Source organism: Scatophagus argus, chromosome 12 (assembly GCF_020382885.2).
Source record: "Scatophagus argus isolate fScaArg1 chromosome 12, fScaArg1.pri, whole genome shotgun sequence".
In the NCBI taxonomy this organism is placed as follows: Eukaryota; Metazoa; Chordata; class Actinopteri; family Scatophagidae; genus Scatophagus; species Scatophagus argus.
In genome coordinates, this window is record NC_058504.1 from 14,137,921 (window position 1) to 14,164,454 (window position 26,534).

Genomic DNA, 26,534 nt, shown 5'->3' on the forward strand with positions numbered 1-26,534 from the left:
AGTGACTCAGTTTAAACTACTTCACCTCTGTAAGAAAACTGCACGTGGAACTATTAACTATTTAAACATTTAATGACACTGTCTCCTTCTGCTCCTGATGAGTACATAAAGATAAAACTCACACAACTCAAAATGGTCACTGTGGACCATTTTGAGTCAGGGATAGTCCTCCACCACCCTGTCAGTCAGGAAATGATACAGTCCTACTAACACAGTACATGGATATGTTATTTGACATTGAGAAATTCACATTTTGATGATGTCTGACAAGCAAATAGGATAAAAAATATATGTTGTATTTAAAACTGGAGTGTGGGGCTTTTTCAAACAAATTCACCGATGAAGAATGTTACCACCAGATAAGTCGCTCTGTATGTCGCTCTGAGTTTTTAGGCTAATATTATATGGTGATTTTCGTGTTTTGGCACACCAGAGGTGTACTAGTTTCTTCTCATCCAAATGGCTGATGCTGGTATACCTAATAAAATGTGCTCTTAATTTTACACATTTTATCAAACAAATACAGAAACATTTTCACAAATCATTCTTGTATGTCCTTTGTTCTTACAGCTGAATGAACTTTGTGTCCAGATCATTGCAGGGAACATTAGAATGAAGGTATACAACATTAATATTTCCTTAATTGTTTACAGCAACTCTGGATTTTCTTTTTTAAATTTATGTAAAATAATAGCTAGTTTTAAAATATATAGAAAAGTGGAGTGTGGTGGGTTTGAGCATATACTTCTCTTCCACGCTGGTAGCTTGAACGAGTGCTAAAGGAGTACAGTGGCTCCAGATCAGACTGGAGACTGGCTATATATATGTGTGTGTATATATATATATATATATGTATATATATATATATACACACACACACACTTCAACTTCAAGCTTTATTGTCAGTATATTTTTTTACATACATGCAATGAGCAGAGTTGAATTTTACGGGTTTTATATTAGATTTTATCTTAAATCAAGCTTTTGACTAGGTTTGTTCGAGTGCGTTAATGGTTATCCATTGTATCACTAACAATAATGTATTTTTCGAACATCAGTGTTGATTATATAAAGTTTTCCTCGTGTCGTTATTAGTATTGTTTAGCTCGTCTACGTAAAGAGCATGAAGGGCTGACTTTTATGTTGCCACTCGTACGAGGTCCACATTTCCCAGAAACCTCTGCGGCCTGCTCACCCCTCATAGTTTTTGCATCCGGGTTCAAACTTCCTTTTCCTCTGTGCCTAGATGCGATGAGGACCTAGGTTTTTCAGTACCTCTGAGAAATCCGAATCAATCCTTGTAAAAGGCACCACCGAACCTCGCCAAAATGACCGAGCAGATGACAGTGAGGGGGACCCTGAAGGGTCACAGTGGATGGGTCACCCAAATCGCCACTACGCCCCAGTATCCTGACATGATTCTGTCGGCGTCCCGAGGTGAGGCTTCCTCTGCCGGCTTCGCCAACATGGCTAGACTAATGCTATGGTCTGCTAGTTGGTTTGCTACAGTAGCGTCAAGTAAATGACGGTGCTGGTATTAGTGACACGTTAAAATTGTGTATATAGTGTGTTTCAGACATAAATGCATAGTAATCTTTTTAAACATTTTTGAAACGGGCACGGCCTGCTCTAAATTAGGAGGAAAACGCCACTTAGCTTAGCGAGCTAACAGTATCTGGCGTCATCTGTACTTCAGTCGTAGATGCCCACATTGAATGTGTGGCACGTAATCTAACAGATACATAAAGGTAACAACACGTGTGATTACATGTACATAAGTGTTGACTCGGCAGCAGCTCTAACAGATTCACTCTTCAGATATGCTCGCTAAAAGTATGACAGCTTATCTTTTGAAATCCACTTGCACAGTAATAACGTCATATACTGAGATCCAAACTGTCTCTTTCCTGTTTGAGAGAAATTTGGACGTTGAGCTAAATCCCTGTACCTGTTTTTCAGATAAGTCCATCATCATGTGGAAGCTGACCCGTGATGAAACCAACTATGGCATCCCCCAGCGCTCCTTGAAGGGACACTCTCACTTTGTGAGTGATGTTGTCATCTCCTCAGATGGGCAGTTTGCCCTGTCCGGTGCTTGGGATGGGACCCTCCGCCTGTGGGACCTCACCACGTAAGTGTAGGAAGATGAAATTTCTGAAGTACTGGTCACATGTTTGGGGTTTATGATGGCAAGCAGTTGCCACTACATGCTTACTGTAGATGGTTTGAATCTGTCCATGTGGACAGTACAAAGGGAGAAAGTATAGCAGGAATGCTTCAGGGAATTCTGGATGCATGAAGTCAGATCTGACTTTGGATTTATGACTATAGCAGGAAACATCCCCCTTTAAGTAGGTTTATTTAAACACTTTAAACTCATAACTTTGTAGCCAAGCTACACTTAATCTGTGTAGACCTTTTCTCCATACCATCAATAGGGCCAGGGTCAGATGGTTTTGCTGACTTTGCAGCAAGTTGAGACAGAGCAACCTAGTTAAATTTGCGTCATGGCTGAATAATCTCTAATTTCTTTTTAATGATGCATTATAACAATTGCATATCTCTCCTCAAATGAGTTGAAAATGATATCTTAGATCAAACGATTTGGCAGATCACTGCAAACCATAGAAGTCACATAAGATGGATTATTTTTTTTGTTTTATGTTTCCAGTCACATTTCAGTAACTGTTGAGATCTTACCTTCAGCTTCAGAAGAAGTCCAATGGCAAAATGCAAATGCTGGTGCTAGTAACTGGACTGTGCATCTACAGCTCTGTAGTCACCGAGCAATAAAAGCTGAGAATATAAAAGCCATGCAGTGTAAAGGTGTTTTATTTATGTATCAAGAATTATGCTAGAGACATTGGACATGCTCATACTGGAGTATCTTTGGGTGCACAGTAGTTTTGTTCAAATGTTTGATGTGATGTTTCTCCAGTGGCATGACCACCCGGCAGTTTGTTGGGCACACTAAGGATGTTTTGAGCGTGGCCTTTTCTGCTGATAACCGCCAGATTGTGTCTGGCTCGCGGGACAAGACCATCAAGCTTTGGAACACTCTTGGAGTCTGCAAGTACACCATCCAGGTGAGCTGCTAACACATGTTGAGAATATCAGTTGTTACCTCTCTGTTGCTTAAACTAGATTTGTGTCATTTGCTCAAATGCATTTCAGAGTGACATCAAAAGGGAAGATGCAGCTCACTTAGTCACAGTGGAAACGTTACAACATTGCTGTGCCTTCGCATCATTGGTTGAATCTATTGATAATTTATGTTTCTTGATGCTAATAAGCAGTCAAACAATACTGTTGATGACAATCATGATTTCATCTGGCTGTTTAAAAAAAAAAAATAGAATTCTTATGTTTGGGTTAGTGGGAGATTGGGGGAGAGTATTGTGTTCACAGTGTATTTATTTATAAATATTTATGTGTGCTTCTTCAATTTGCAGGATGAGGGCCATTCTGAGTGGGTATCTTGTGTGCGCTTCTCCCCAAACAGCAGCAACCCCATCATTGTCTCCTGTGGCTGGGACAAGATGGTCAAGGTATGTTGTTCACTGTTTCTAGTCAAGTCGAGAGGTTTTTTTTATTGTCATTTCAGCTGTTTACAGTAGCAGTGAACAGTGGAACGAGATGGCGTTCCTCCAGGGACCAGGTGCAGCACTAGAAACTAAATACACACTGTGCAAGTGCAAAACCGGTGTAAGACTATACATAATGCACAGGACTATGCGTAGTACACAAGGACTGTGCAGACCATACACAGAGCAGACTGTACAACATAGAGCAGTTTAAAGTAATTCATTTGCCCAATGATTTGATAAACTTGCATGTATTACCTGACCTACTCACTGATGATCATTTTTGATGAGGGCACAACCCGCATAGCTTGATATGATCTTTGTAGTTATACCACCATATTTGTAATGCAGTCTCCCTGTCTCTTCCTCCTAGGTGTGGAACCTGGCCAACTGCAAGCTGAAGACCAACCACATTGGCCACACTGGCTTCCTGAACACAGTGACTGTCTCTCCTGATGGTTCCCTGTGTGCATCTGGTGGAAGGGTATGAAATAAGCTTTTTTTGTTTAATTGATGTTGTAGACTGCTTTTGAATTGTTTTGGTCTTTCCTCATCCATTCTGAACTGAAGCACCAGTTTAAGTCCAGCTTGCAGGTTTCACAAGTGATGAAAACGTAAGAAGCATCTGTTTAACATTGATGATAAAGAGGCTGTTTCTGAGTGTTACCTGCACATAAACAGGTCTTTGTGTTGCATTAAATGTTTGTTAAAAAGATAATCGTGTAAATATCATTGAAACCAACATATTTTCTCTTTTTGTCCAGGATGGCCAGGCTATGCTGTGGGACCTGAATGAGGGCAAGCACCTCTATACCCTGGACAGTGGAGACACCATCAATGCCCTCTGTTTCAGCCCCAACCGTTACTGGCTGTGTGCCGCCACTGGCCCCAGTATCAAGATTTGGGTAAAAGATTGCATCTTATATATATCTCAAGATTTGTATGTGGTGCATCAAAACAGCAATGCAAAGGGCAGTGATGGAACTCCAAATGCCAACTGTATTCTTTGATGATAAAAGAGGCTGTTTCTGAGCTCTAACCCAGACCACTTTGCTCGTCATGTAATTAATTTTGGATGCATAAACTTCTGTCATTGATTTTATTTCTGAGCAGTTATTGATTTCTCTGCCCCTGGTATTCTCTCATGTAGGATCTGGAGGGCAAGATCATTGTGGATGAGCTGAGACAGGAAGTGATCAGCACAAACAGCAAGGCTGAACCCCCACAGTGCACTTGTCTGGCATGGTCTGCCGATGGACAGGTATGTCACTCGGCTCTGTTGGACCTTTCAGTACACATCTGGCTATTTCCACTAGTTGGCAGTGTTAGTGTTTAATCCCCGTTGATTATACCCATTCACTTTTATCTCTGATGTCCCATGGTGAAAGTCCTGCAAATATGAGGGGTGCACTAAACATGCTCATTTGAGTATTAATGACCTAACTAGAGAGGTCACAAATGAACAGAATTTGATTAATCGGTGTTTATCTGCTCCTTTCATTACAGACACTGTTTGCTGGCTACACTGACAACCTGATCAGAGTGTGGCAGGTCACCATTGGAACTCGATAAGCGATTGTCTACGAGGCAACTTTGAATAAAAGACTGTTTGAAAAGAACATGTATGCCGTCTTGGTTTCAGCACTGTCTATCTGTGATATATGTTCAATAAGATGTTTATTACAGTAAAAACTTTTACCTTTTGAACCTATTCACACGAATTTGTTAGCATCATCAACAGTGTATTCCACACCTCAACAAATGATCAAAACAGTGATTGACAAATAAAAACCTTATTTTACCTTTACAATTTTGAGTTAAAAGAATCAGATCTAACAATCATTCACTATTCACTGTAATGGTTCAGTCTTTTGTGTTCAGTCAAAAAATACTGCAGGTCTTTAGCTTATTCTTATTCTCACTAAAAAGGGAGCCTGGGTGATATTTGGTGATTGCAGAAGATACATAAATATTGATTTATTTTTACTAATTTAAAACGAGGCTGCGGGTAAAGGATTTGACCAGTACTTTGTACACTGTCGATTGACCTGTTTGGGATGCCGTAGTTTCCTAATGGTATCCTAGCAACGTATAACAGAACGTCGTGCGCTGTTCGAAGAAACAGTGCTGCTACAATTTAAAATGTCAACATCTATCTAACTAGTTAGACATTACGTTTAATATAACTCAACTTTGCTATAACATTAGAGTACAGACACGTGTAGCAGACGGGGAGATGGACCAAGCTTCAAATAGTCGCATTTATGTGGAAAGAACGCTGGCTGTTATCAAACCAGATGCTATCGACAAAGCTGAGGAGATTGAGGACATTATCCTTAAATCAGGCTTCATTGTATTGCAGGTTGGTTCAAATGCCGTGGAAAATATAGCGGTAGTTCAGACTTTTTGTGTAATTACGCTTTATTGTAGGACATACCGACAGGGAACAGGTATTTCTCCACTTGTGTGTCGAGTCTGATTGATACATTGGCATGGCTGATACTGGGTAATATCACATGTATATGCACGTATGTTGTTTCATATCTAGAGAAAAATTGCAGTACAGAAATGCAAAATATACTGTATTTTTATGGCAATAGAGAAATCGGTTTGTTATTACATAGTTTGTCCACCAGAGGGCGTTAACAATGTCTTCCTTGGGATATCGTGGTAAAGTCATGACATAGATAGATAGATACTTTATTGATCCCGAGGGAAATTCAAGAGTGTAACATGTAGAATGTATCGGTTGCAAACCGTGTCCACTAAGTTACTGTTCTCTAAGTAAATAAGGAAATGCTCTGCAGATACAGCCAACTCTTAGTCAAAATCCAATAGTAGTTCACATTTTACTTAATTTCACTACTGGCAGAAGCGGAGGCTGCAGCTAAGCCCAGAGCAATGCTGTGACTTCTACGCAGACCAGTATGGAAAGATATTCTTTCCTAGCTTGATTGCCTTCATGAGCTCTGGCCCCATCATTGCTCTGACTCTGGCCCGTGACAACGCTATCGCCCACTTGAAGTCCATTATAGGGCCTGTCAACAGCATCAAGGCCAGAGAGACTCATCCAGAGAGGTAAGTGTGTACATTTATAGTGTTGATTCAGACTTTTTGTTCCTTCTATGACACTTTTTTTATATAAATACAACATGTATTACAATGGTGGTGATTTTGAATCACTGCAGGATAGATGGAAATTGAGGCATACACACAAACCAGGCCTGTGATACCACAAAACCATGATTAGTATTTACATTTCTGCTAATGTACCAAACGTCTGATTAGAAACAAAGGTTGGCACGATTGAATCAGACTTACACTATATTGCAAAATACTGCGAATAACTATTAATACACCTTCCGCAATATAAGTTCTGTTTATGTGTCCCATATGTTTTAGTGTGTGACCATATTTCTGTGTTATCTTGGCAGCAGTCTTTTGGTCACACCGATTCAGACAGGGAGTCCTGTGTGGTAGACATATTAAATAAAATAATAAAGTTGGGTCAAACATACTGTTTATAGTACATTCTCTACATGGCAGGGATAAAGTACAAGGGTATGAATCCAATGTTACATGCATGTATAATAGGTTGTGATAGACCACCATGTAACTAAGTGTGGGTCATCCTACGAGATTGTGTTGATTTATCATTTTTATCTAATGCAGAAGGCTACAGTTTTGCCAAGTCTGGCAGAAATGTATATGAATGTGTTGTAATTTTCTGCAGTCTTAGAGCAAAATATGGCACTTCTGAACTGAAAAACGCACTCCATGGCAGCGAGTCATATCATGCGGCTGTAAGGGAGATCAAATTCCTGTTCCCAAACTGTAAGTGATATATATGCTCACACATACTGTTGTTTGCAATGCAGTGTTGAACACTTACGATTATGTATCCCATACGCTTTCTCTCTGCAGCTTTGACTGAGCCCTTTGCCCCAAAAGAACCACATCAAGAATACCTGAAAAGGTGTGTATACCCAACTCTGCTTAATGGACTCACAGAGCTCTGCAAGCAAAAGCCACACAATCCCACCGTAAGTAATCCATGCTCAATATCTGAAGCTATGCAGGTGGACAGTTTAATTCATTACCCAGATATTTATTGGTGTTTAGCATTACTGTCACCATGCTGGTTGCTGGTGAAGAGCTTTGGTCCCTGAAACATCTTATTCCACTATCATGCGCTTTTGTTTCCATTAGATTTGGCTTGCTGACTGGCTGATTGAAAACAATCCAACTCTGCCTAAAATATATGCGGCAGACATTGCAGGAGAAGCAGATTGACAACAGGGAGACAAGATGGATGAATACATATTTTCAGAAAATGTCAATTTTTATAAAAATATACTTGTTCAGTACTATGATGAAATAAAATGTCCTTGGCACTAATCAACTGTTTTATTTGCTTTCAGGTAAAGTTTTCTTGTATATAAACTATTTGTTTATGTTTTAACACTTCTGTAAAGGGTGTGGCTTGATATATAACCTCAATGAAAATTTCAGCAGGTTTACACAAGAACAGTAACAACTGGTCCTAAAATTAAGTTTGTTGATTTTCTAATAAAGGATGCTGTTTCACCTGGTCTAACATCTTCAATGACTAAATAAATCAGCCAGCGGGTTCAAAAGTTTGCATGAGATTATGACTGCACTAACTTAAATGGATGAGTTGGATGAACTGAATCCAGATGAGAACGTGAAATTGGACCTTCAACAGCTTCAGCTCTTGTTGCTTCTCTGGAAATGGTTAACAAACATATAAGCCTTGGCTATTAATTGACTATTATTGCAAAAGTACTCCAACTAGTGAAGGACCTGCATGTGCATATGGCTCTATAACAAATATGGTACTGAATGTATAAATTAGATTAAATAGATCAGTTGCTTGAACAAACATTGCAGCATACTGAGTCTGACCAACATGTGACCATTGCAGTAGTAGTATTAGGCTATGTGTTTTTGAAGACAGCAGTAGAAGGTAAACCATAGAAAAGGAATGATTCTAATTATTAAGACACAACTGAATACTCAAGTCAGTCTCTGAGGGTCACTTGATTTGAGGTTATTTGGTCAGCACTGTAACTATGACCGCAGTGCTGTATGTGTGTGGTTTCCAAGTCATTGTGTAGACAAAGGATTGCTCATTGTTGGAAAAACTCTGAACAAGACATGACAGTTTATCTAAAACCGTCTACTATCAAGCCTACAAATAACTTGAACAACTCACAGTGCACAGCAATGCAAGACTGCGTGTCATCTTTCATTAATTGCTGCAAAGACTAATCTACACCGATCTGACATTCACAATAAAAACCTTAAAATAGTGTGCATGGCTAACATAGTGTACTTTATTATGTATTTGATTGCATTATTTTAATGTCCGTTATTTTGTCCAGTTTTTCGACTTAAACAACAGCCATTGAGAGAATTCTTCATGTAGCCTACACGTGTAAAAGGCTTGTTAACAGCTCTTGGTGCGTTTATGTCTAAAAAGACATTTTCCACATGCCGTCCTTAAATTTCCGCGACCCTGAACTGCGCTGCTGTTGCATTTGACTGGTTGTGCCAGACTGCCAATAGCAGTGCAAGTCAGTGAGCTTCTAACTCAGACACTTTAAAAACATTACTCAGTACAACAGTAGCTATTCATATTCTTACTATGCCGGTCAACGTTGCATTAACCGAGCTGTAAACACATCTTTTTCATTTGAAGCAGAAAAGGAACAGTATCTTCCTCGGTTAAAGGCGTGGACATCTTCTGTGAAAAGAACGCGACATGCATGTCATTGGCTAGTGCCATGAATGGCAGAAGTGATCATCCAATCAGAATGCTCATCCGCAGAAATGTCGTTTTTTTTCTGCCGGTTCTAGAAAACCAACCACGAGTTGTCGTCGTGTGGGAGAATCCATCTTGAAGAGCGCTCTCCGGTAGTGTGACCAGTAAGCAGGTTTTCGTACTTCATTTGTCTTCGTTTTTCATTGTATTGTCACGTAAGTACTTTAGTTGTTGCAATTTTTCGATATTTCTTTCTGTTAGATGTACACGAAATATCTGTAATTACTGGAAAATACAGGCCTTTCTGTGCGACTAGCTCGGCCTGTGCATTACGTAACTGCGAATTTGAGTTGTGTAGTCCAGACTCGTGTTATCACTGTGGAACAGATGGCTGCGCTTTTTCTAATCTCTGGGTCTGGCTGAAATTTACTTAAAATGTGGGCGGTTGATGTGTTGTGAGTAACCGTTACGCTGTTGCAATTTGCTGGCCCTGGGCAAGAAATACGGCCTTCTCTGAATGCATGGAACTCGACCGTGCCGGCCAAAATGGTGGGAAATGCACGCATTGGCACCATGTAAATGGCGAAGCGTGTACGGCATGACGGATTATATAACCACCGGGATTTTGTATGGTAACTTGATTTTTGTTTTCTCTTTTGGTCTCAGGTGTAATAGTGCAAAATGTCTGAGACAGAGCAGCAGTATATGGAAACATCAGAAAACGGCCACGAAGTCGACGACGATTATAACGGAGCCGGCCAGAACGAAGAGGGAATCGACGAGAGCGCCGTGAATGACTGCGGAGAGAGCGAAGAGCCCGGCGCGGACGGGGATTCGCAAAACGGCGGCACGGAGGGCGGCCAGATCGACGCCAGCAAAGGCGAGGAGGATGCAGGGTGAGTTTTCAAACGGCATAGCGTCAGTGTTTTGTGAAACATACAGTTACAAGGAGCACTCGTGGTTTACCGTGTTTCTTTGTTCAACCGGCCTTTGTGTTGGCGCCATATGCAGAGCGGAGGGGGGATGGGCGCCAGAGCAGGCGTCAAATCTAACATGTACTGGCTTATGAGAGACTGTTGATCTACTGTGGTCGTATCGTAGTGATTTTCATTATATTGAACTGATGCTGTTAAATAGCTTGCGAGCACAGCAACTAAAGTCTGTCTCCACACGCCACTGGGGCAACAGTTGTTCTGGTACAGTGTGTACATTTACACCCCCCTCCTGCCCGACGCCCCCCCCCCTCCCCCAAGGCCTTATATGAAGTTGAAGTAGTGGTACCGCCTGCAATGCTTACATATGCCTCTTTCCCGTTTTAATTTTTTAGGAAAATGTTTGTTGGTGGTCTCAGCTGGGACACAAGCAAGAAGGATCTTAAGGATTACTTCTCTAAATTCGGTGAGGTGACAGACTGCACCATAAAGATGGACCAGCAGACGGGCCGGTCAAGAGGCTTTGGCTTCATTCTCTTTAAAGACGCAGCCAGTGTAGAAAAGGTGAGTGGGCAAGCAATTATATTGGAATGTAAGGACCACTGATGGATTTACAAGACTGGCTATTTTCAATATTATCTCTTTTTTTTTGTCCTCCCTCAGGTTCTTGAACAGAAGGAGCACAAGCTAGATGGCAGAGTGATCGACCCCAAGAAGGCCATGGCCATGAAGAAAGATCCAGTCAAGAAAATCTTTGTGGGGGGCCTTAACCCTGACACCTCAAAGGAAGTCATTCAGGAGTACTTTGGGACTTTTGGAGAGGTATGATATTCAGTTAATTTTGTCATTATTTTAAGGAGTGGATACCCTACTACTATATTGGTTGCCTAATGGCTTATTTTCCTCTTACGTAGATCGAGACCATTGAGCTTCCACAAGATCCAAAGACAGAAAAGAGGAGGGGATTCGTATTTATCACATATAAAGAAGAGGCCCCCGTCAAGAAGGTACTGGAGAAGAAGTACCACAACGTTGGTGGAAGCAAGGTAATAGCATATTACACATTCTGCATATGTGCAAAATTGGGTATAATCTACTCAGTGTCATATATTGCAAATTCTGCAATGTAATTTGCTTTTATGTGGTGTTCCAGTGTGAAATTAAAATAGCCCAGCCCAAAGAGGTCTACCAGCAGCAACAGTATGGTGCCCGTGGATATGGAGGACGCGGCAGGGGTCGTGGAGGTAAAAAAAATTTTGCATGCAGTTTTTTTATTTTATTTTAAACTACACTCTGGATGTGACTGCTGGTTTCTGTGTGCCGGAGAATTGTGACAAAAGGATCACCTGTTGTTTCTAGGTCAGGGCCAGAACTGGAATCAAGGTTATAACAACTACTGGAACCAGGGATACAACCAGAACTATGGCTATGGACAGCAAGGCTACGGATATGGCGGCGGCTACGGCAACTATGACTACTCTACTGGTTATTACGGCTATGGGGGTGGCTACGATTACAGTAAGCGATAAGTGCCACCAGGGAAAGAAAAAGAATGAGAGAAACTTTATTTTCTTGGTCCTCCTTGTTGTACAGAAGAACTCAGTCCCTTTTTCTCTTGTCCTCCAGACCAGGGCAATACAAGCTATGGGAAAACTCCAAGACGTGGAGGCCACCAGAATAGCTACAAGCCATACTGATCACACGTAGTGCAGGTATGCATTTTTGCATCATCCGTGGTAGTATGAGAACATAGTTGTAACCATTGGTGCCTTTTGACCCCAAAGATGTCCATCTAGTCTAAATCCATTCAAACATTGTGGTGGGGTTAGGGTAGGCCGTGTTGTGGGGTCTGTGATCATTAAAGACGGATTCATTCCACCTGTCAGCCATCTTATGATGCATCTCTACAAACACTACTTGATCAATAAGGGTTGTGTTGGTGGTGGTTGAGAACAGGAATGAGGACTGTTTCACCTTTCACCAAGGTGCTGGGCGTGTAATAACAAGCGGTCGTGCCCCCTCCCCCCAAAGTGTGTCTGTTCATTCACTGACCTGTCAAACTCATTCATGCACCTGTCTGTCTTTGTGTAACTGCATGCCATATTTGGTTTATTCTCAGTAACGTTAAGCACCGTGTTTTTCTCTTAAGGTCTAAAGTAAATAAGAAAAAGAGATCCATGGTCTGACCACAGCGAACATGGGCTCTGGCTTTTCCTTTGGAGTTGGCAGAAATTTGGACTCATGCTCCATTTGTACAGATCAAGTGAGGAACTGGGGAAGCAAATGTCACTTTTCCACTTTTTATTTTATATTGTTTTGTGTCCATTTACATTTCCAGTGATGGAAGTGTTATTTTTACTGTACTTTTTGGTACCTTTTTGAATCTAATGTATTGTATGGTTGTATTTTTACATGTCTACTGGATTTACAGATGAGCAGGAGCAAGAGCTTTTAAAGCTCACAAATAAAACAAGTTCGCTTTTTTCTTTTTGGTGTTTCTAGATCTTTAGTTATTTTCTCCCGTGCTGAGTGTTGGATGCGAGTTGCATGGCTTCAGATGTGGGGTGAGGCTAAATAAGGGATTTAAACTAATCAAAGGGTTCATTGTCGGCGTGTCAAGTGAATGTTTGCAGATGGTCTAGTAGACGAAGACAACCAGCATCTTTTTTTTTTTTCCTTTCTTTTGGTTTTTAAGGAGATTCTTCCCCCATCATGTTTGCAATTTTAAGTGGCTTTACTAGTGTTATTCAACTGAACGCAAGCCTGTTAATGTACGAGGGTACTCCCTCTCTCACTGGAAACTCATTCCTCTAGTGTCTTGGGCAAATTGTTAGAAATAAACTTTTGGTTTATATTACACATGGATCTTTTTGTTATTATTTGTTAAAGTTAATGTTAACTGTTTTGTACTGTTAAATGGCTTGCTTGTTTTGTCATGAGTAATGTTAACATCTCTACGGATGCCTCTTAGTGAAACACTCTCCCATGGCTTCCCAATCTGCAGGATAACTGGCTGAGTGTTAATACCCACCCCACTAGATGTGAAACTGCAATACTTGAGCATTTTTGTGAATGTATCCAGGAGTTAAAAATATTAGCCTGGTAAGTGCGTATATCAACCGTACTGTGTATTGAGAACATGTTGCTGATCAATGTTGTAAGTTAAAACCTATTTTATATATTGCAACTGTGGGTAAAAGAACACAAGAGCCAGGCTTTAAAAAGTGGTAATTTTATTATTTTCTTACTTTAAAAAACAAGAAAAGATGATTAGTGTCGCATAAGCATCGTCTTGTATACACTGGTCATATCCCAGGTTGTAAGTACATGCTGTCGCTTGCACTTAAAATATGTGAACCTCCGATTGGCTGGTTTCCATTAATGAGGTGGCTGCATCTCCCATTTCTACTGAAGTGATACCTGTGGGGACAGATTTACAATAAGAGTTCACTTTTGGGTTGTATGGCTCTAGACAAAAAGAAGAGTCATCTTCAAATACACACCATCATTTATAATCTGTCACTGTTTTGATAAAAATATACAGTTGATTAGTCAATTTTTAAAACAAAGTCCCCACAGTGGTCAGAGTTGAGTGGAGGGCAGCAACATGTTCTGCCAAGTGGAATGAATGAACTTTTTTTTTGCTCTCCTGGAACCTCAAGTATAGACATTAATATCTCTACCTCTGAACTTTATGAATGTGACCATCTGACAATGTCTGATGCAATTAAAAGTTTTTCTACAGGTTTAACAAACCTTAGATGTCTTCCTTTTCCAGTTTAAGGTCACTGGCTTCCATGTCTGTAAGAACATTTAATAAGTTATTCACTGAAATTGTTTATGGGTGAAATAAATGCTTTAATGGCATTTTCACTGAGTGTTGAGACTAGCAGATGTCGAGCTAAACAGTGCAAGTCTACAGTAACTACAGTAAACAAGGGACATGTAACCAACCTGTAAGGATACGGTCAATACACTGCACCACCAGATCTGCGTCCTCCATACTGAAGCACATAGGAGGTTTAAACTTCAAGACGCTTTCCCAGGGGCCGTCTGTACTGAGACAGATTTTATCCTCCTCTTTCAGCCTGATGTAAATTAAACACTGACTTAACTACCACTTTTTGACAGTAAGTGCAAAAAATCAAGTTGTAGACAGTCTTATTCTGTACAAATGGTAAGATTAAAACAATTACCTCTTTACCAACGTTGATGCTACTTTTGTGGCAGGAGTCTTCTTCTCCCTGTCTGTAACCAGCTCAAGACCTACAAACAGCCCTGCACCCCTGTTAAAGAGAAGAAAGTTCTTAATGAACTACTGCAACATTTTTGAGGAGCGCAGTCTTGTTTGGTCCATTACAGTAATCAAAATAGCTAAAAAACATGTCGCCATGGTTCACAAGATTTGGAGTCATGCCATGGTCACATCTGCCCACTTATGGGCCACTTATGTATGGATGCATTTTTGTCAAAATGTCCCTACATATCTGAATATTACTGAGGGAAGAGTGATGACCTGTTTTACAGTATAACTATAGTTGTTGTGTAATAAACATTTTTAATATGACCAGTTTGTTATGAGAAGCTTGAGGATCCTTGAATAGTCAGGGGGATGCTTTGAAACAACAGCACAAGACATGTTTGTACGGACAGGGATTCATTTTTACTGTTTACACACTAAGTAAAAAATAGCACACAGTGAAAACAGTCAGGTAAGTGAATGTCATGCATTCAGAATAATGAGCATTGAATCTTCTGTCTTGAGTACAGAAGTATAATCAGCAGGAAAAAATACTCCCAAGTATCATACACACAATAATTTGGAAACATGGATTTCATTGGACAGGAAGAGTAATCTGAAAAGTAACTATGGCTTTCAACCAAATGGAGTGCAATAGAAGTAGAAAGTTGCATAAAATATAAATACTCAAGTACCTTGAATTTCCACGAGTACACTGCAGTTACCTCTGGTCTCATGTGATGCATCACCTTCTCTCAGAGACACAGGTGTTTTCAATCATGCATTTCAGTATTAAATGACTCAAAGAAAGTCATGTTTTGTGTTTACACACTGCAACACCAGGTACAGCCATATCTGACATACTGCTGATGCACAACTGACACTTTATCATACTGTGTGTTTATTGAGATGCATGATTTTCTACTCTGTTTCTACAATGTGTTCAAACTTGTATCCCTATAAGTTAAATAGTTAATAGTTAATTATAACCAGACTGCCCTTATCAGCTGCTTTGTTGTTGTTTGTGGTTTCAAAAATGATTTAATGCCATGGAAGGTGAAGGTGAATAGAATGCATCTTTACCTGACATCACCAATTATTTGATGTCGTGTTTGTAACTTTGTGAGCAGATCCTTAAGATGCGCTCCCACCCTCGAAGCATTTCCTCTTAGGTCCTCTTTCTCTATTACATCAAGGACTGCCAGGCCAATTGCACAGGACACTGGGTTCCCTCCAAACTGCATGAAGTTGGAGAGAATATTGAAAGAAAAATTATTTCATCTCGATATATGCATGCTTAACGAGAGGTTGTTAGAATTCAACAGAATTTCCACAGACATATTTTTGTTTTGTTTTGCTTAAAAGCGGAAATTTGTATTTACTTTAGGGATTGTAGTGTATGCAGCAATGTAGTAGCAAATTAAGGAGTTGCTACTCAACAACTTCTTGACAACGATCAACAAACATCAGACTGTGAGCATAATGCAATAAGAGAAGATGATGAGATAGATGAGAGACTCTCATTTTATTCTCAAGTGAGAATCCCTATCTTCATGTAACTGGCACCAGCTGAGTGAAAGTAACGGTATTGACGGTGATATCACTTTATACTGTGAATGCTATGGTTTGTCAGCCTGGAAAAATTAATTCCTTATATCACAAAGGTATAGACATCCCTGGATTACTACTCTGTCTGTCTCTACATCCTGTTATGGTTGGGCTACTGTATAGTTACCGTGTTGAAGTACTCCACTCCGTTGGCCGTGAAAGCTTCGGCTATCTCTACAGTGGTTACTACACATGACAGGGGATGTCCATTGCCCATGGGTTTGCCCATGGTCACTATGTCGGGACAGAAATCCTCCCCTTGCTGCTGGAATGCCCAGAAGTGACTCCCTAGACGTCCAAAGCCCGTCTGCACCTCATCTGCCACAAACAGTCCACCAGCTGAGCGTACATATCTGTGGTGTGTGGGAGGGAGATGCACCTTTTCACCAATACTGTACATGTGGCTGAGCAAAACCAGAACCTAAAAAATAAGTCCTCACTCACTCTGCAACTTTAGTTGAGTATCCTTCGGGCAAGATGATTTGCCCTCCAACACTTGGCAACGATTCAGCAAAGAATGCAGAGATCTATGGCAAAAGGCAGCAAGTCGTTTGTATTACAATAATTGAGAGTGTTGCTGTGTAATGGTAAGTGTTTGTGGTAAGTATTCACCTTACGTCCTTTCCTGTGCACCTCCTCTATTAGGTCTTTTACAGTATCTGCATATGCTTGGCCCGGGTTGGGGTGATTCTCTCTGTATAAGCCTCTGTAGGTGTCTGGTAAGGGTGCCTGAGAGAATGACACACGTTTCTTTCAAACAGGAGCCCAGATTTGGTTACCAGTTTTTGTAGTGATGGTCATATAAATTTACACACCACATGAACCCATTCTTTCTGTCCTGTCAGTTTCCGGAACTTGTAAGGACTAATGTCGATGAGGGACTTTAGATGCCCGTGGTATGCGCTGGTGTAAAAGAGAGTTCATTGTAATTGATAAACAAGTGTACTGTCAGAAGGAGAATATGTCGCATTAGAACATAATACTTACTGGTCAATCACAATGACATCTTCATGTTGGGTGTACTGCTGTGCCAAGCGTAGGGCAAGATCGTTGGCCTCCGAACTGTCGGAAAAACAGATGTAAAATGGATGTAAAGGTACTTCAGGAGCAAAATTTGGGGGGGGGGGGGGGCTGTGGGTGTACTAAACAGTGTTATTTACCCAGAGTTAACAAAGTAGAAGACACACAGTTTCTTGGGCAGGGTGGCAGCAAGGCGGTCTGCATACAGGACAATGTTGTCATGGAGGAATCGTGTATTTGTGTTCAGGAGATCCATTTGTGCGGCTGCAGCCTTTGTAACACTGGGGTGACAATGGCCCACTACAACGGAAAACACAAAACTAACACATTAAAACCTTTGGCAAAAGCAGGACATACTGTGTTTTTTGGTAATAGACACACATTCTGAATTTGATGCCTGCAATACCAGAAAAGTTGGGATAGGAGAATGTTTACCGCTGTGTTACATCATCTTTACTTTTTACAACACAGTAAGTGTTGGGAACTGAGGACAGTAATTCTTAAAGTGAAATTCTTTCTGATTCTTGCTTGATGATTTCAGTCGCCTAACAGTCTGGGCTCTCCATTGACGGAGTTTGCACTTCATAATGCACCACACATTCTCAGAGGAAAAAGGTCTAAACTGCAGGCATTTCAGTCTAGTACCTGCACTCTTTTACTACGAAGGCGTGCTTTTTTAACACATACAGATTGTGGCTTGGTAATCTTGTGGCTTGTCTTCACAGACGTGAACGTTTCCCTTCTGTGGGAACTAACACACCCCCATACAATCACAAATGCTGGCTTTTGAACTTTGCATTGGTAACAGTTTGGATGGTCTATGGTTTTCTAAAACAACTTGATGTGTGGACCACATCACAGTTTCCACTTTGCATCATTTCTTCTTAAGGCCTAAAGAAGTCAAAAGTGTTTCGCTTTGCATGGTGGAGTTAAATTTCATTTGTAGAGGCAGCAACATGAAGGAACAATCCCCCAGTTTATGAAAATCATTAACATTCAAATCACCATGTTTGGAGATGCACAACTTCCACTGGAAAGGGAGGTATGAATATTATCTGAAAATTAACAAGTAACCCAAGATGTCAGACAAATGTGTGAAGTACCGTAGTATAAAGTTGGACAAATGGAAACACTAACTCAAATTTGTACTTACATATATTACTTGAAATTATACTTCATAAAAATCTACCACTGGTAATTCTACACATTCATGTCGGTTTTTAATGCAGCGCCACCTGACGGATCCTTGCATGCAGAGATTTCTCCAGCTTCTCTGAATTTTTTCATTATATCATAGATCGCAGATGGTAAAATTTCCAAGCTCCTTGCAATTGTGCATTATCTCAAACTGTTATTACCCTTTGCCCACACAGTTAATCACCATGCGGAAAACTTTGCCCCATCTTTGCTTGGAAACGACTGAACCTTTCCAGGATGTCCCTTTCATACCCAGTCATATCAACCATTCATTCCAGTCAACCAGTTAACCTGTGGAATGTTTCCAACAACTTGTTTAAAAAGTGTTGCTGATGTGAAATTCAGCATATATTTACAAAAAAATCAATAAAGGTGATGTTTCGCAAGTCCTCGCATTTTGTTTTATTCACTTTTGCTTAATGTATTACCATGATGAACGTTACTGATGCAGTCCAGATATTGCTTGCCATTTTCGTCGAATAGATATTGTCCTCTTGCTCTTACTATTTTCACAGGGTCGTCTGAATAAAAGAGCCTACAGGACTGCCTGCAATGAAACAAATTAACGTGTCAGTAACTTTAGTGAATTTACTGCACCGTGGAGCAGTATGATTGGTAGCTAGTTAGCATGAAGAAAATTTTTCATACCCGATAAATCGCTTCCTCATCGCGAGAGTTTCTTCTTTCCTAAGTTTTTCTAGTGCCATATTCTTCCAGGTTTATCTCCGTGTGTAACTGCTGAGAAAACGTATTAATAGTTATCAAAAGAAGTATGCGGTCATATGGTAGAATTTCCGTCATGTAGATAATGTAATGTCCTTACATGTAACGTCTCAAAATGTGCCACGCATGCGTCAGTGGGTACACTTGGGTACACTTAGCTTAAGCATTCTGCGGTCGATTTTATGATCGCAAGCACAAGTGGGCTATTTATATTAAATAAGTAATATTTTGTCATATAAATATCGGGGAAAGGGGAAACGTTAAGTTTAGATTTAATGCTGTCGCTTTATTAAGAAGGACCTAAATGTGGGGCTTGTCACGCGACAGAGACGTCCAAAACAAGCGTAATATATGTTGCTAAAAAAATGTTTCAGTTGGGAACATATAAATAAACGTCATAGTGGAGAAGTGTGCACAATATAAGCATTGTGCGGTTTCTTCAATATTCGATTTTTTTTTGGTAGTGTATTCAACATACCTCTGCATTGGTATCGCCCAAAGGCTATAAATACTCGGCTAAACTTCATTCCATCTGGTGCACTGTGTGCCGCTTCGGTTGCTAAGGAACCACTGAATGTAGGTAATACATCAGCACGGTTGTAGCATGCTAGCTTGCAAACAGGCTGCGTAGCCCAGCTAACACTACAACGTATTTAGATAGTATCATCCCGGCTGTTACATTTATTACCGCCTTTATTCATATTATAGCCTAACAAACAGTGGCTGCATCTGGGTACAGTGACAAGCTATTAACCGGTAGAAAGCAGACCGACTGTAAGCAATCTAACGCTAGATAGTACACTTGTTACCTATCAGCTAATATAACCAAGCTAACACAACAGTCTGACAACTCGGTGCTCAATGGGCTGCATCGTGCTGCTGAGCTAGCTCTCGTTGCTCATAAGCTAACGTCGGTATACGATTTAGCCAGTAAATCTAACCCTGTATGTTAATAAGTCGTACTTTGTCAGTGACAAATAGTTGCGCTACAGCTAGCGATAACGTTGTACGTTAACCGAATAACACAAACGTTGGTTTTTTTAATTAGGGCAACCTGCGCATTAACTTATTGGTGGTTTCACTAACATGTTAGTCATACATATTTAAATATCTTTATGCCAGACTTAATTAACCTATTAGCCTTAATTAATAGCGTTTATGCCAAATGTGTCTTGGTAGTCGTTAGGAGAATATCACACTATGTTAACAGCAAAGTTCTTGTCAAGATTGGTTGAATTGATGAATGTTTAAATCAGTTACTCGCTGACAGCACTGTTCTGGCTGTTGAGCAAACTGAGTCATTCTGTGATTTGCAGTGCGTTTAATAGTGGCTGGTGCTTCAGGGTGAGGTTCAGCCTGTGCCAGTGAAGTAGCTTGTTTTCTGACATGTGCAACTGGGCTAGCAGTGAAGCACCATATTTCCACAAGGTGGAAGGCCCTGGAGGCCACATCTGACTGCCAACAGAAAAAGCTGAAACAAACTTCTTTAATGATTAGGACCAGATTATCACCAAGCGTTTTAATTCAGATTGAGACGTAACTTTAAGTTGCTATAGTTTATACACTAGTGCTTGGTTTGTGTCAACATTAAAGGTTAACTCCCTGGACTTTCTTTCTGGGTTTCCATGTGTTTGTGACCTAGTGACTAATGGAGACAGTCATTTTGAATTCTGGCCTCTCTTTGTGAGATTTAAGTTGTTGCGGGAGGGCAACACTGGAAACATGTGTAAGACACTCAGATAGTTCTCCCTGTCAAAATAGAATGAGCTAAGTTTCTTAACTGTAATAATCTAAACCTAATGGGGGAAAAAAAAGGCTTATGTTTCTCAGGTCAGACGTGTATGAAAAGCAGACTTGATAAATGTAGAGTAGTTCATTCTGTCAGGTAAGAAGTATTTATTGGAATGTACTACTACCGCTATAAATGAAAAGTAAGGAGTTTAATGTGTTTGAGTACAGAAAGCGTAGCTACGTGTTATTTTCAAAATTTTCAGTGCCATGGCTGAATATTAACCTGTTTTTAACAATGTGGATTAAATATTTGAATTCAATGGCACTTTGTTGATGCATGATTATACAGATGAAGAACTCCTCCAAACTGAAGTGTGGACAAGAGTTCCTGTGGGTGTTGTGATCCTATGTTCAGAGAAATAATGCATGTGTTGTAAAGAGCGGGTTAATCATTTCATTCATTTTTCAAGCAACATTTCCTCAATGTAAGGATTTGATGTTTTTCTTTATTGTTTATGATACAAATTATGAGTCTTCTGGTTTTGGACTGTTGGTCTGACAAAACAATTTGTAGACATTTCATTGCCTTACTGCTGACTATTTTTATATTATTATGAAATCATAATAATACTGTCTTTTCACTGTTTTAGATTCAGTTCGAGGTGTACATTATCGTGCTGTACAGAGGCTTTCTTCGATCTTACGTGATGATTGGGTTAGAGCGTTCAAAGCTTCATTCATTCATTTTTCACACACTTAACCTATAATATCCCTTTCTGCCTCACCTTCACCACTCACTTCATAACACATTACTCCTGTCATTTGTGTTTACTGGACCCAGCTGACTCTTATTGCCACAATAGTACCACAAAGGTTTTTGTGTGGGGAGATATTTGTCTTTACATTTGAACACTATGTACACTATGTTTGCCATCCCAATTAGAGATGACCATACATATTATGTAATGTTAAGTGTTTCTTTGTTATGGGTTTCCTCACATTTATGTGTGCCCTGTCAGTGAACATAAATTTTGGCCTTTCCTGTGTGAATGAGACCTCATGTAGATCCTGTGCTTCTTGTCATTATAATTGCTTGTCCATTACTAGAACACATTTATTCAGGCATTCTGTTTCCTCTCTCTTGGGGCTTTTTTTGCACTACAACAGTTAAAGTATGCGAATGGAAGTCCCCCTTAGCAGATTTTGCACTACTTTCCTAGGTCTAGTGGATCTGTCTGGCACTTAATAAGCTATTGTTCAGTGCTGTGCTTTCTTTGCAATGTGTGTAAGCAGTTTCAGTTAATCAATCACATTGCTCTATGTGCATCTCTTCTCATCTGTCTTTCTAGATGGCCTGAAGATGATGATGATGGCAAAGTGAGAAAACTGGTCAGGCTGGCAGGTTGAGGTGTGGAGGGGACACCACAATCCATGCCAGAATTCTGACTGATACAATTTCCACTGCCCTCAGTAGCTCTCCTCCTCCTCATCTCCATGTCTATTCTTGGATTGTAGCGACAATTATGGTGACGCTTATCACAGAGCAGCTCCGTAAGCAGAGTTTGGAGGAGCCTTATTGCAAGGCTTTCTCATTCAATGTGAATGTGGTGAGTTGGATCCAAAACTTAATGTTGTCCTAGCAATTGCTTTTTTTCCTTGAGTCACTTAGTTTTATAAGTTCTGCTTTTGAATTTAAGTTGTTAAATTTCTGTTTCAATCATTACAGGCAGTGGGCTCCAGTCCCACTGTCTCGTGGAGTGCTTGTCGATCAACAGAAGGCAAGTTCATTTAAAAAAAGTTCAGCATTTGCAACCTGTTGGTAGGGAGGTCTGTCTCATGTCTGTCTTTTGACACTTTCAGAGTCCAGCTCAGCTACACATAGGTCATCCAGAGCCAACCTTCTGGATAATACCTGTGGACCAGACACCCTATGGCATCCTTCTCATTCTGGAGAATCTATCCGGAGATCAGAGGTTTCCTTCACAGACAAGACTTACCAAAGTTCACCCCCACCACCACCTTCAAAACGCCACTGCCGGTCCCTCTCTGTGCCAGAGGACCTGTCTCTGTGCCGCTCCAACTGGCATCCCAGTGCATCCAAGGTTTGGACCCCAGTCAAACGTGGCTGTCAAAGTGGAGGAGCATCTAGTTCAGGCTCTGGAGCCAGCTCTTTGCCACTTTGTGGTCCCACTTCCTCCTTCACCTCGTCATCCCTACACTCCTCTTCTAGCCCTACCTTCTTTAGCTTAGCACTGTCCTCTGACTCTCCACTACCATGGAGCTTCCCATGGGACCCCTGTGACAAACCGAAAGGAGCATATTCTGCCTCCTTCGCCACTCCTTCCTCCTGTTCCTCTTCACCGTCCCCCCTGGTCTCTCACTCAGTGCTGCAACGCCGTTTCTCCCTCTCTCCCGTGCACATTCAGGACACCTCTGTGGTGCCTCTGGCCCCCCAGCCCTCCCCTGCTTCTGCTCTCACATATGGCTGTTCTAGTGGCATGGAACACCCAGCCCTGTCTCCATCTCCCACTTCAGCCTGCAGTACACCTTCCTCCTCCAGGCGTGACCTGCACCTGGCACTGCCGCGATGCCACTCACAGCCCTGTGACATGCGCAAACCTCGCTTGAAGAGGCGCCATGACCCAGATGTTCTGCCCTGCCCCAGGCCAGGCCTTGACTTCAGCAAGATGACACAGGTGACCAGGAATGTCCAGTGGGCTCTAAAGTTGGGCAGTTTTTGTCAGTCTCTTCATAGCGGTGTTTATATTGTGAGACACGTAGTTAATGGCATTGATAAGATCTATTTCCATATTCCTGCCTCACTCATATCAGTCAGGATCAGAGTTGGGGGTTGCATGTTACTAAGTCACACGTTAAGAGTTGTTAGATTACTTTTGTTGTAATGGCAAACGTGTTTGTCATTCAGGTAATGAGGCATTAAGTTATGATTTCAAGGAAGCAACCTGTCACTCTTTAAATAATACTGTATTTCTGTTGCTTTTGTTGACGTTAATAGAATGTTTATTGAAACCCGATGTACTACAGGGCTATCCAAGCCTTTGTTTTGTTTTTTCATGGAATCTAGCATAGCCTGTCAGATCGTTAGAAACAAAGTGTGCACAGGTGTCCATTTGTCCGATGCACCACTAAGGTTGGGAGATTAGATGAATATATATATTTAGGGGGGCATTTTTTCCTCATTTTGTTTAGTCAATTTAATGGTGTGCGACTGAACAAGTGTGAACCACTGCTCAGCAGGCCGTTGAGAGGCAAATGGAGACATCAGGGAAATAACAGTGTGTGTTACTAGTGTATATTGCAGCCGCACAATGATTTATTTGAACAAGTTGCCAAGTCAGTGATTGTTAGAGTAACGGAAAGACTAACCAAGACATTTTTAGGGGAGTTTTATTTTACTTGAAAAAAGTGTATTTTATGAGTTAACAAGTCAATGAAGCCCATCTTTGAATTCAATTCTTGAATTCAGAAGTTGCACGGTTGCATTTTTCTGTTTTACAAAATTAGGTTCAAGATTATTTCTTGACGTTCTTAGTTGAAGCTCAGTCACAAAGTGTTTTAATCTCTGGTAACACAAAAGTACTCTAACAAGTTAGTTTTCTCAGCAGTAACAATGTGACATTACAAGTTACCTTGTAATGTGACAAGTTATTTTTAAAGGTACCGTTACTCAGAATTGGTCAGGATATGGTTCTGAACGGTTTTGGTGCAGGCAGTTTTAACCAATGGTCACTGCCCTAGTGTCTCGAGCTGCAGTCTTCCTGTCTGAATTTGAAGCCAGCTTTAAAGCATGCAGCCTTTTCATACTGAAAACTGTCTATAATAAACTATACTGGACATGAGTATTACCCATTCATAATCAGATTCCTGTCACAGGTTTCCCTTTGCTTAATAAAGCAAAACTAACACAACTTTGCTCATCGCCTTGGTATAAGAAGGTTAAACAAAATCCTTAAAAGCACCTTTTCTCATAATTGAGACTATTTTAACCCCTCACTTATTTACACTCAATATTAGATCACTCTGACGAACCACCCAGTACACAGGTAGCTGTAAGGTTTCAGCACGCTGGCTTGCTCACATTCCTGTTCTTGGCCTGCACATTCTGTTTTTGTGTAATGGTCAGACAGTCTGTTGCACATTTAACAGGATTAAATGACATTCAGGTCAATTAGTCTGTAGTTTCCATAGTAAATGGTGTGTAAATGATGTATGGTGTTTAGGTTGATCTGTTGCTTGTTTCAGTTGGATCACACATGTTGGCAAAGCTCATTAAATCAGCGGTAATCTATTCCTAACCAAGGAACAGGCACTGTCATCCATACACACTTCCTGGCATTGCCAGAGGTCTTCACTGCCGTACATATATATTTTTTCACCATTTGAGTGTGTATCCTGAGTTATATGATGCTAATAATTTGTCTGCATTATTGAGCAATGAGAATGATATTGGGTCCCGTTTTAATGAGGTGTTTTGACAAATGTTAATTTCTAGAGTTGTCACATGATAACGTGACACCTTTTTTTTTTTTTTTTCCCCTCTTGTGTAGATTGGTAATCATGAGAACCTAATGTGTGGTACGGGTGGCTGCATAGTCCAAGTGTCTTCCCAGGCAGAGCAGTGCTCAGCCTGCTCCCCTGCTGAGTTTGTGGAACGAGCCAGCATTGGGCCATTAAGTGAAAGTGAAGAAGAGGATGAAGAAGATGAAAGAAAAAGGACTGCAAAAGATGGAGGACAAAAGATTGTTTTTGAAAGAGACTGCACAGAACTGGACTTGAATCTTATAGAAGAGAACTGACCACTCCTTGGTTCTCCCAGTATGATGGCCGCATTCATATCCATGTTAAGCACACCTGTAGGCTTTGTGCACTCTTCTGGCACAGTCCTCAGGAACCTGCCGCCCTCCTGAGGCATCTGGCCAGAGTTCATGATCAAGAACCAAGCTATTAAAAAAGCTAATATCAAATCACAATGTTATAGAGTAGTGTGCATGAGCAAATAAACCAATTTTTCATGCACTAAGAATTTTGGCAAATATTTCATATTGATGCAAGTCTTAATTTGTGTTAACCATTGGTACACATTTTTACATCCTTGCATTTCCTCATCAGAGAACGCTGTGTACATGAGGAAGTAAAATGTGCTTAACATATCTTGTTAAATGATTAAAAGCTAATAGTTTAATGAGATAGAGGTAAGGATTCTTCAGTGTTCCATCAGATGTACTTTTATATTTCATTCTCTTAATCTGGGAATAATTTTTTGAAGATGTTGAAGGCAGACAAAGTGTTGAGATCAAAGTCTAGATCAAAGTATTATTTGAGTAGCCCAAACAACATTATACTGATTTGTACTTAAATGCTTTCCAGTAGGTTTAACAGGATACATTCCAGGATTTCATTAGTTCCTTAAACATCTCATGGACTGTCAAATATGCTAAGGACACATCATCTTTTACTGCTGTTCTGTGGTTAAACAGCAGTAAACACAAACAATGGCAGTGTGTCCTTTGGGAATAACTGTACATCATCAAAGAGAACCTTTTCTTGTAGTTTTTTTTTTTTTTCCCTCAATTGCTTGAGCATCAACACACCTTGTCAACATTAATACTGATGATGCTGTAAACTGACCATGCCTTAAGCTTAAAATACAGAATTTGTGATGCTCTGGTCTTCATTTAACAGCCAGACGTTTT

At 40.5% G+C, this 26,534-nt stretch overlaps 5 protein-coding genes across 12 annotated transcripts; 4 read left to right on the plus strand and 1 right to left on the minus strand.

Annotated features, from left to right (window-relative positions):
* The first annotated feature begins 1,218 nt into the window (after nt 1-1,218).
* Nucleotides 1,219-5,203, plus strand: rack1 (receptor for activated C kinase 1). The gene is made up of 8 exons (XM_046405904.1): nt 1,219-1,437; nt 1,960-2,131; nt 2,939-3,086; nt 3,453-3,548; nt 3,958-4,068; nt 4,349-4,489; nt 4,735-4,845; nt 5,091-5,203. The coding sequence occupies exons 1-8, from the start codon at nt 1,329-1,331 to the stop codon at nt 5,154-5,156; spliced, it is 954 nt and encodes a 317-aa protein (XP_046261860.1). The 5' UTR covers nt 1,219-1,328; the 3' UTR covers nt 5,157-5,203.
* Nucleotides 5,204-5,347: 144 nt separating this feature from the next.
* Nucleotides 5,348-8,837, plus strand: nme5 (NME/NM23 family member 5). The gene is made up of 5 exons (XM_046405905.1): nt 5,348-5,946; nt 6,457-6,662; nt 7,318-7,418; nt 7,509-7,627; nt 7,794-8,837. The coding sequence occupies exons 1-5, from the start codon at nt 5,821-5,823 to the stop codon at nt 7,875-7,877; spliced, it is 636 nt and encodes a 211-aa protein (XP_046261861.1). The 5' UTR covers nt 5,348-5,820; the 3' UTR covers nt 7,878-8,837.
* A 544-nt stretch (nt 8,838-9,381) lies between these two features.
* hnrnpaba (heterogeneous nuclear ribonucleoprotein A/Ba) lies at nt 9,382-13,160 on the plus strand. 3 transcript variants are annotated; one of them, XM_046405901.1, is made up of 9 exons: nt 9,382-9,533; nt 10,036-10,265; nt 10,697-10,865; nt 10,965-11,123; nt 11,216-11,347; nt 11,455-11,545; nt 11,661-11,819; nt 11,928-12,013; nt 12,451-13,160. In XM_046405901.1, exons 2-8 carry the CDS (start codon nt 10,051-10,053, stop codon nt 11,996-11,998), a joined length of 996 nt encoding a protein of 331 aa, XP_046261857.1. In that variant the 5' UTR covers nt 9,382-9,533; nt 10,036-10,050; the 3' UTR covers nt 11,999-12,013; nt 12,451-13,160. The 3 variants fall into 3 exon arrangements, with proteins under 3 accessions (XP_046261857.1, XP_046261856.1, XP_046261858.1); XM_046405900.1 differs by having other exon boundaries at nt 9,440-9,584; XM_046405902.1 differs by lacking the exon at nt 9,382-9,533 and adding an exon at nt 9,681-9,918.
* A 352-nt stretch (nt 13,161-13,512) lies between these two features.
* phykpl (5-phosphohydroxy-L-lysine phospho-lyase) lies at nt 13,513-19,380 on the minus strand. Of its 2 annotated transcripts, none has more exons than XM_046405894.1 (13): nt 19,190-19,380; nt 19,015-19,104; nt 17,310-17,469; nt 17,137-17,211; nt 16,965-17,052; nt 16,762-16,878; nt 16,594-16,676; nt 16,277-16,502; nt 15,625-15,779; nt 14,498-14,587; nt 14,256-14,389; nt 14,058-14,102; nt 13,513-13,721 (listed from the first exon to the last, which is right to left on the minus strand). In XM_046405894.1, the coding sequence occupies exons 3-12, from the start codon at nt 17,423-17,425 to the stop codon at nt 14,059-14,061; spliced, it is 1,128 nt and encodes a 375-aa protein (XP_046261850.1). In that variant the 5' UTR covers nt 17,426-17,469; nt 19,015-19,104; nt 19,190-19,380; the 3' UTR covers nt 13,513-13,721; nt 14,058. The 2 variants fall into 2 exon arrangements, with proteins under 2 accessions (XP_046261850.1, XP_046261849.1); XM_046405893.1 differs by lacking the exon at nt 19,190-19,380 and adding an exon at nt 18,795-18,913 and having other exon boundaries at nt 19,015-19,183.
* A 155-nt stretch (nt 19,381-19,535) lies between these two features.
* LOC124068025 (protein FAM53C-like) lies at nt 19,536-26,509 on the plus strand. 5 transcript variants are annotated; one of them, XM_046405899.1, is made up of 7 exons: nt 19,629-19,665; nt 21,471-21,535; nt 22,170-22,197; nt 22,336-22,427; nt 22,547-22,598; nt 22,681-23,516; nt 25,389-26,509. In XM_046405899.1, the coding sequence occupies exons 4-7, from the start codon at nt 22,344-22,346 to the stop codon at nt 25,635-25,637; spliced, it is 1,221 nt and encodes a 406-aa protein (XP_046261855.1). In that variant the 5' UTR covers nt 19,629-19,665; nt 21,471-21,535; nt 22,170-22,197; nt 22,336-22,343; the 3' UTR covers nt 25,638-26,509. The 5 variants fall into 5 exon arrangements, with proteins under 5 accessions (XP_046261851.1, XP_046261854.1, XP_046261852.1 ...); XM_046405898.1 differs by lacking the exon at nt 21,471-21,535 and having other exon boundaries at nt 19,562-19,665; XM_046405895.1 differs by lacking the exon at nt 21,471-21,535 and having other exon boundaries at nt 19,536-19,665; nt 22,170-22,427.
* The last annotated feature ends 25 nt before the right edge of the window (nt 26,510-26,534 follow it).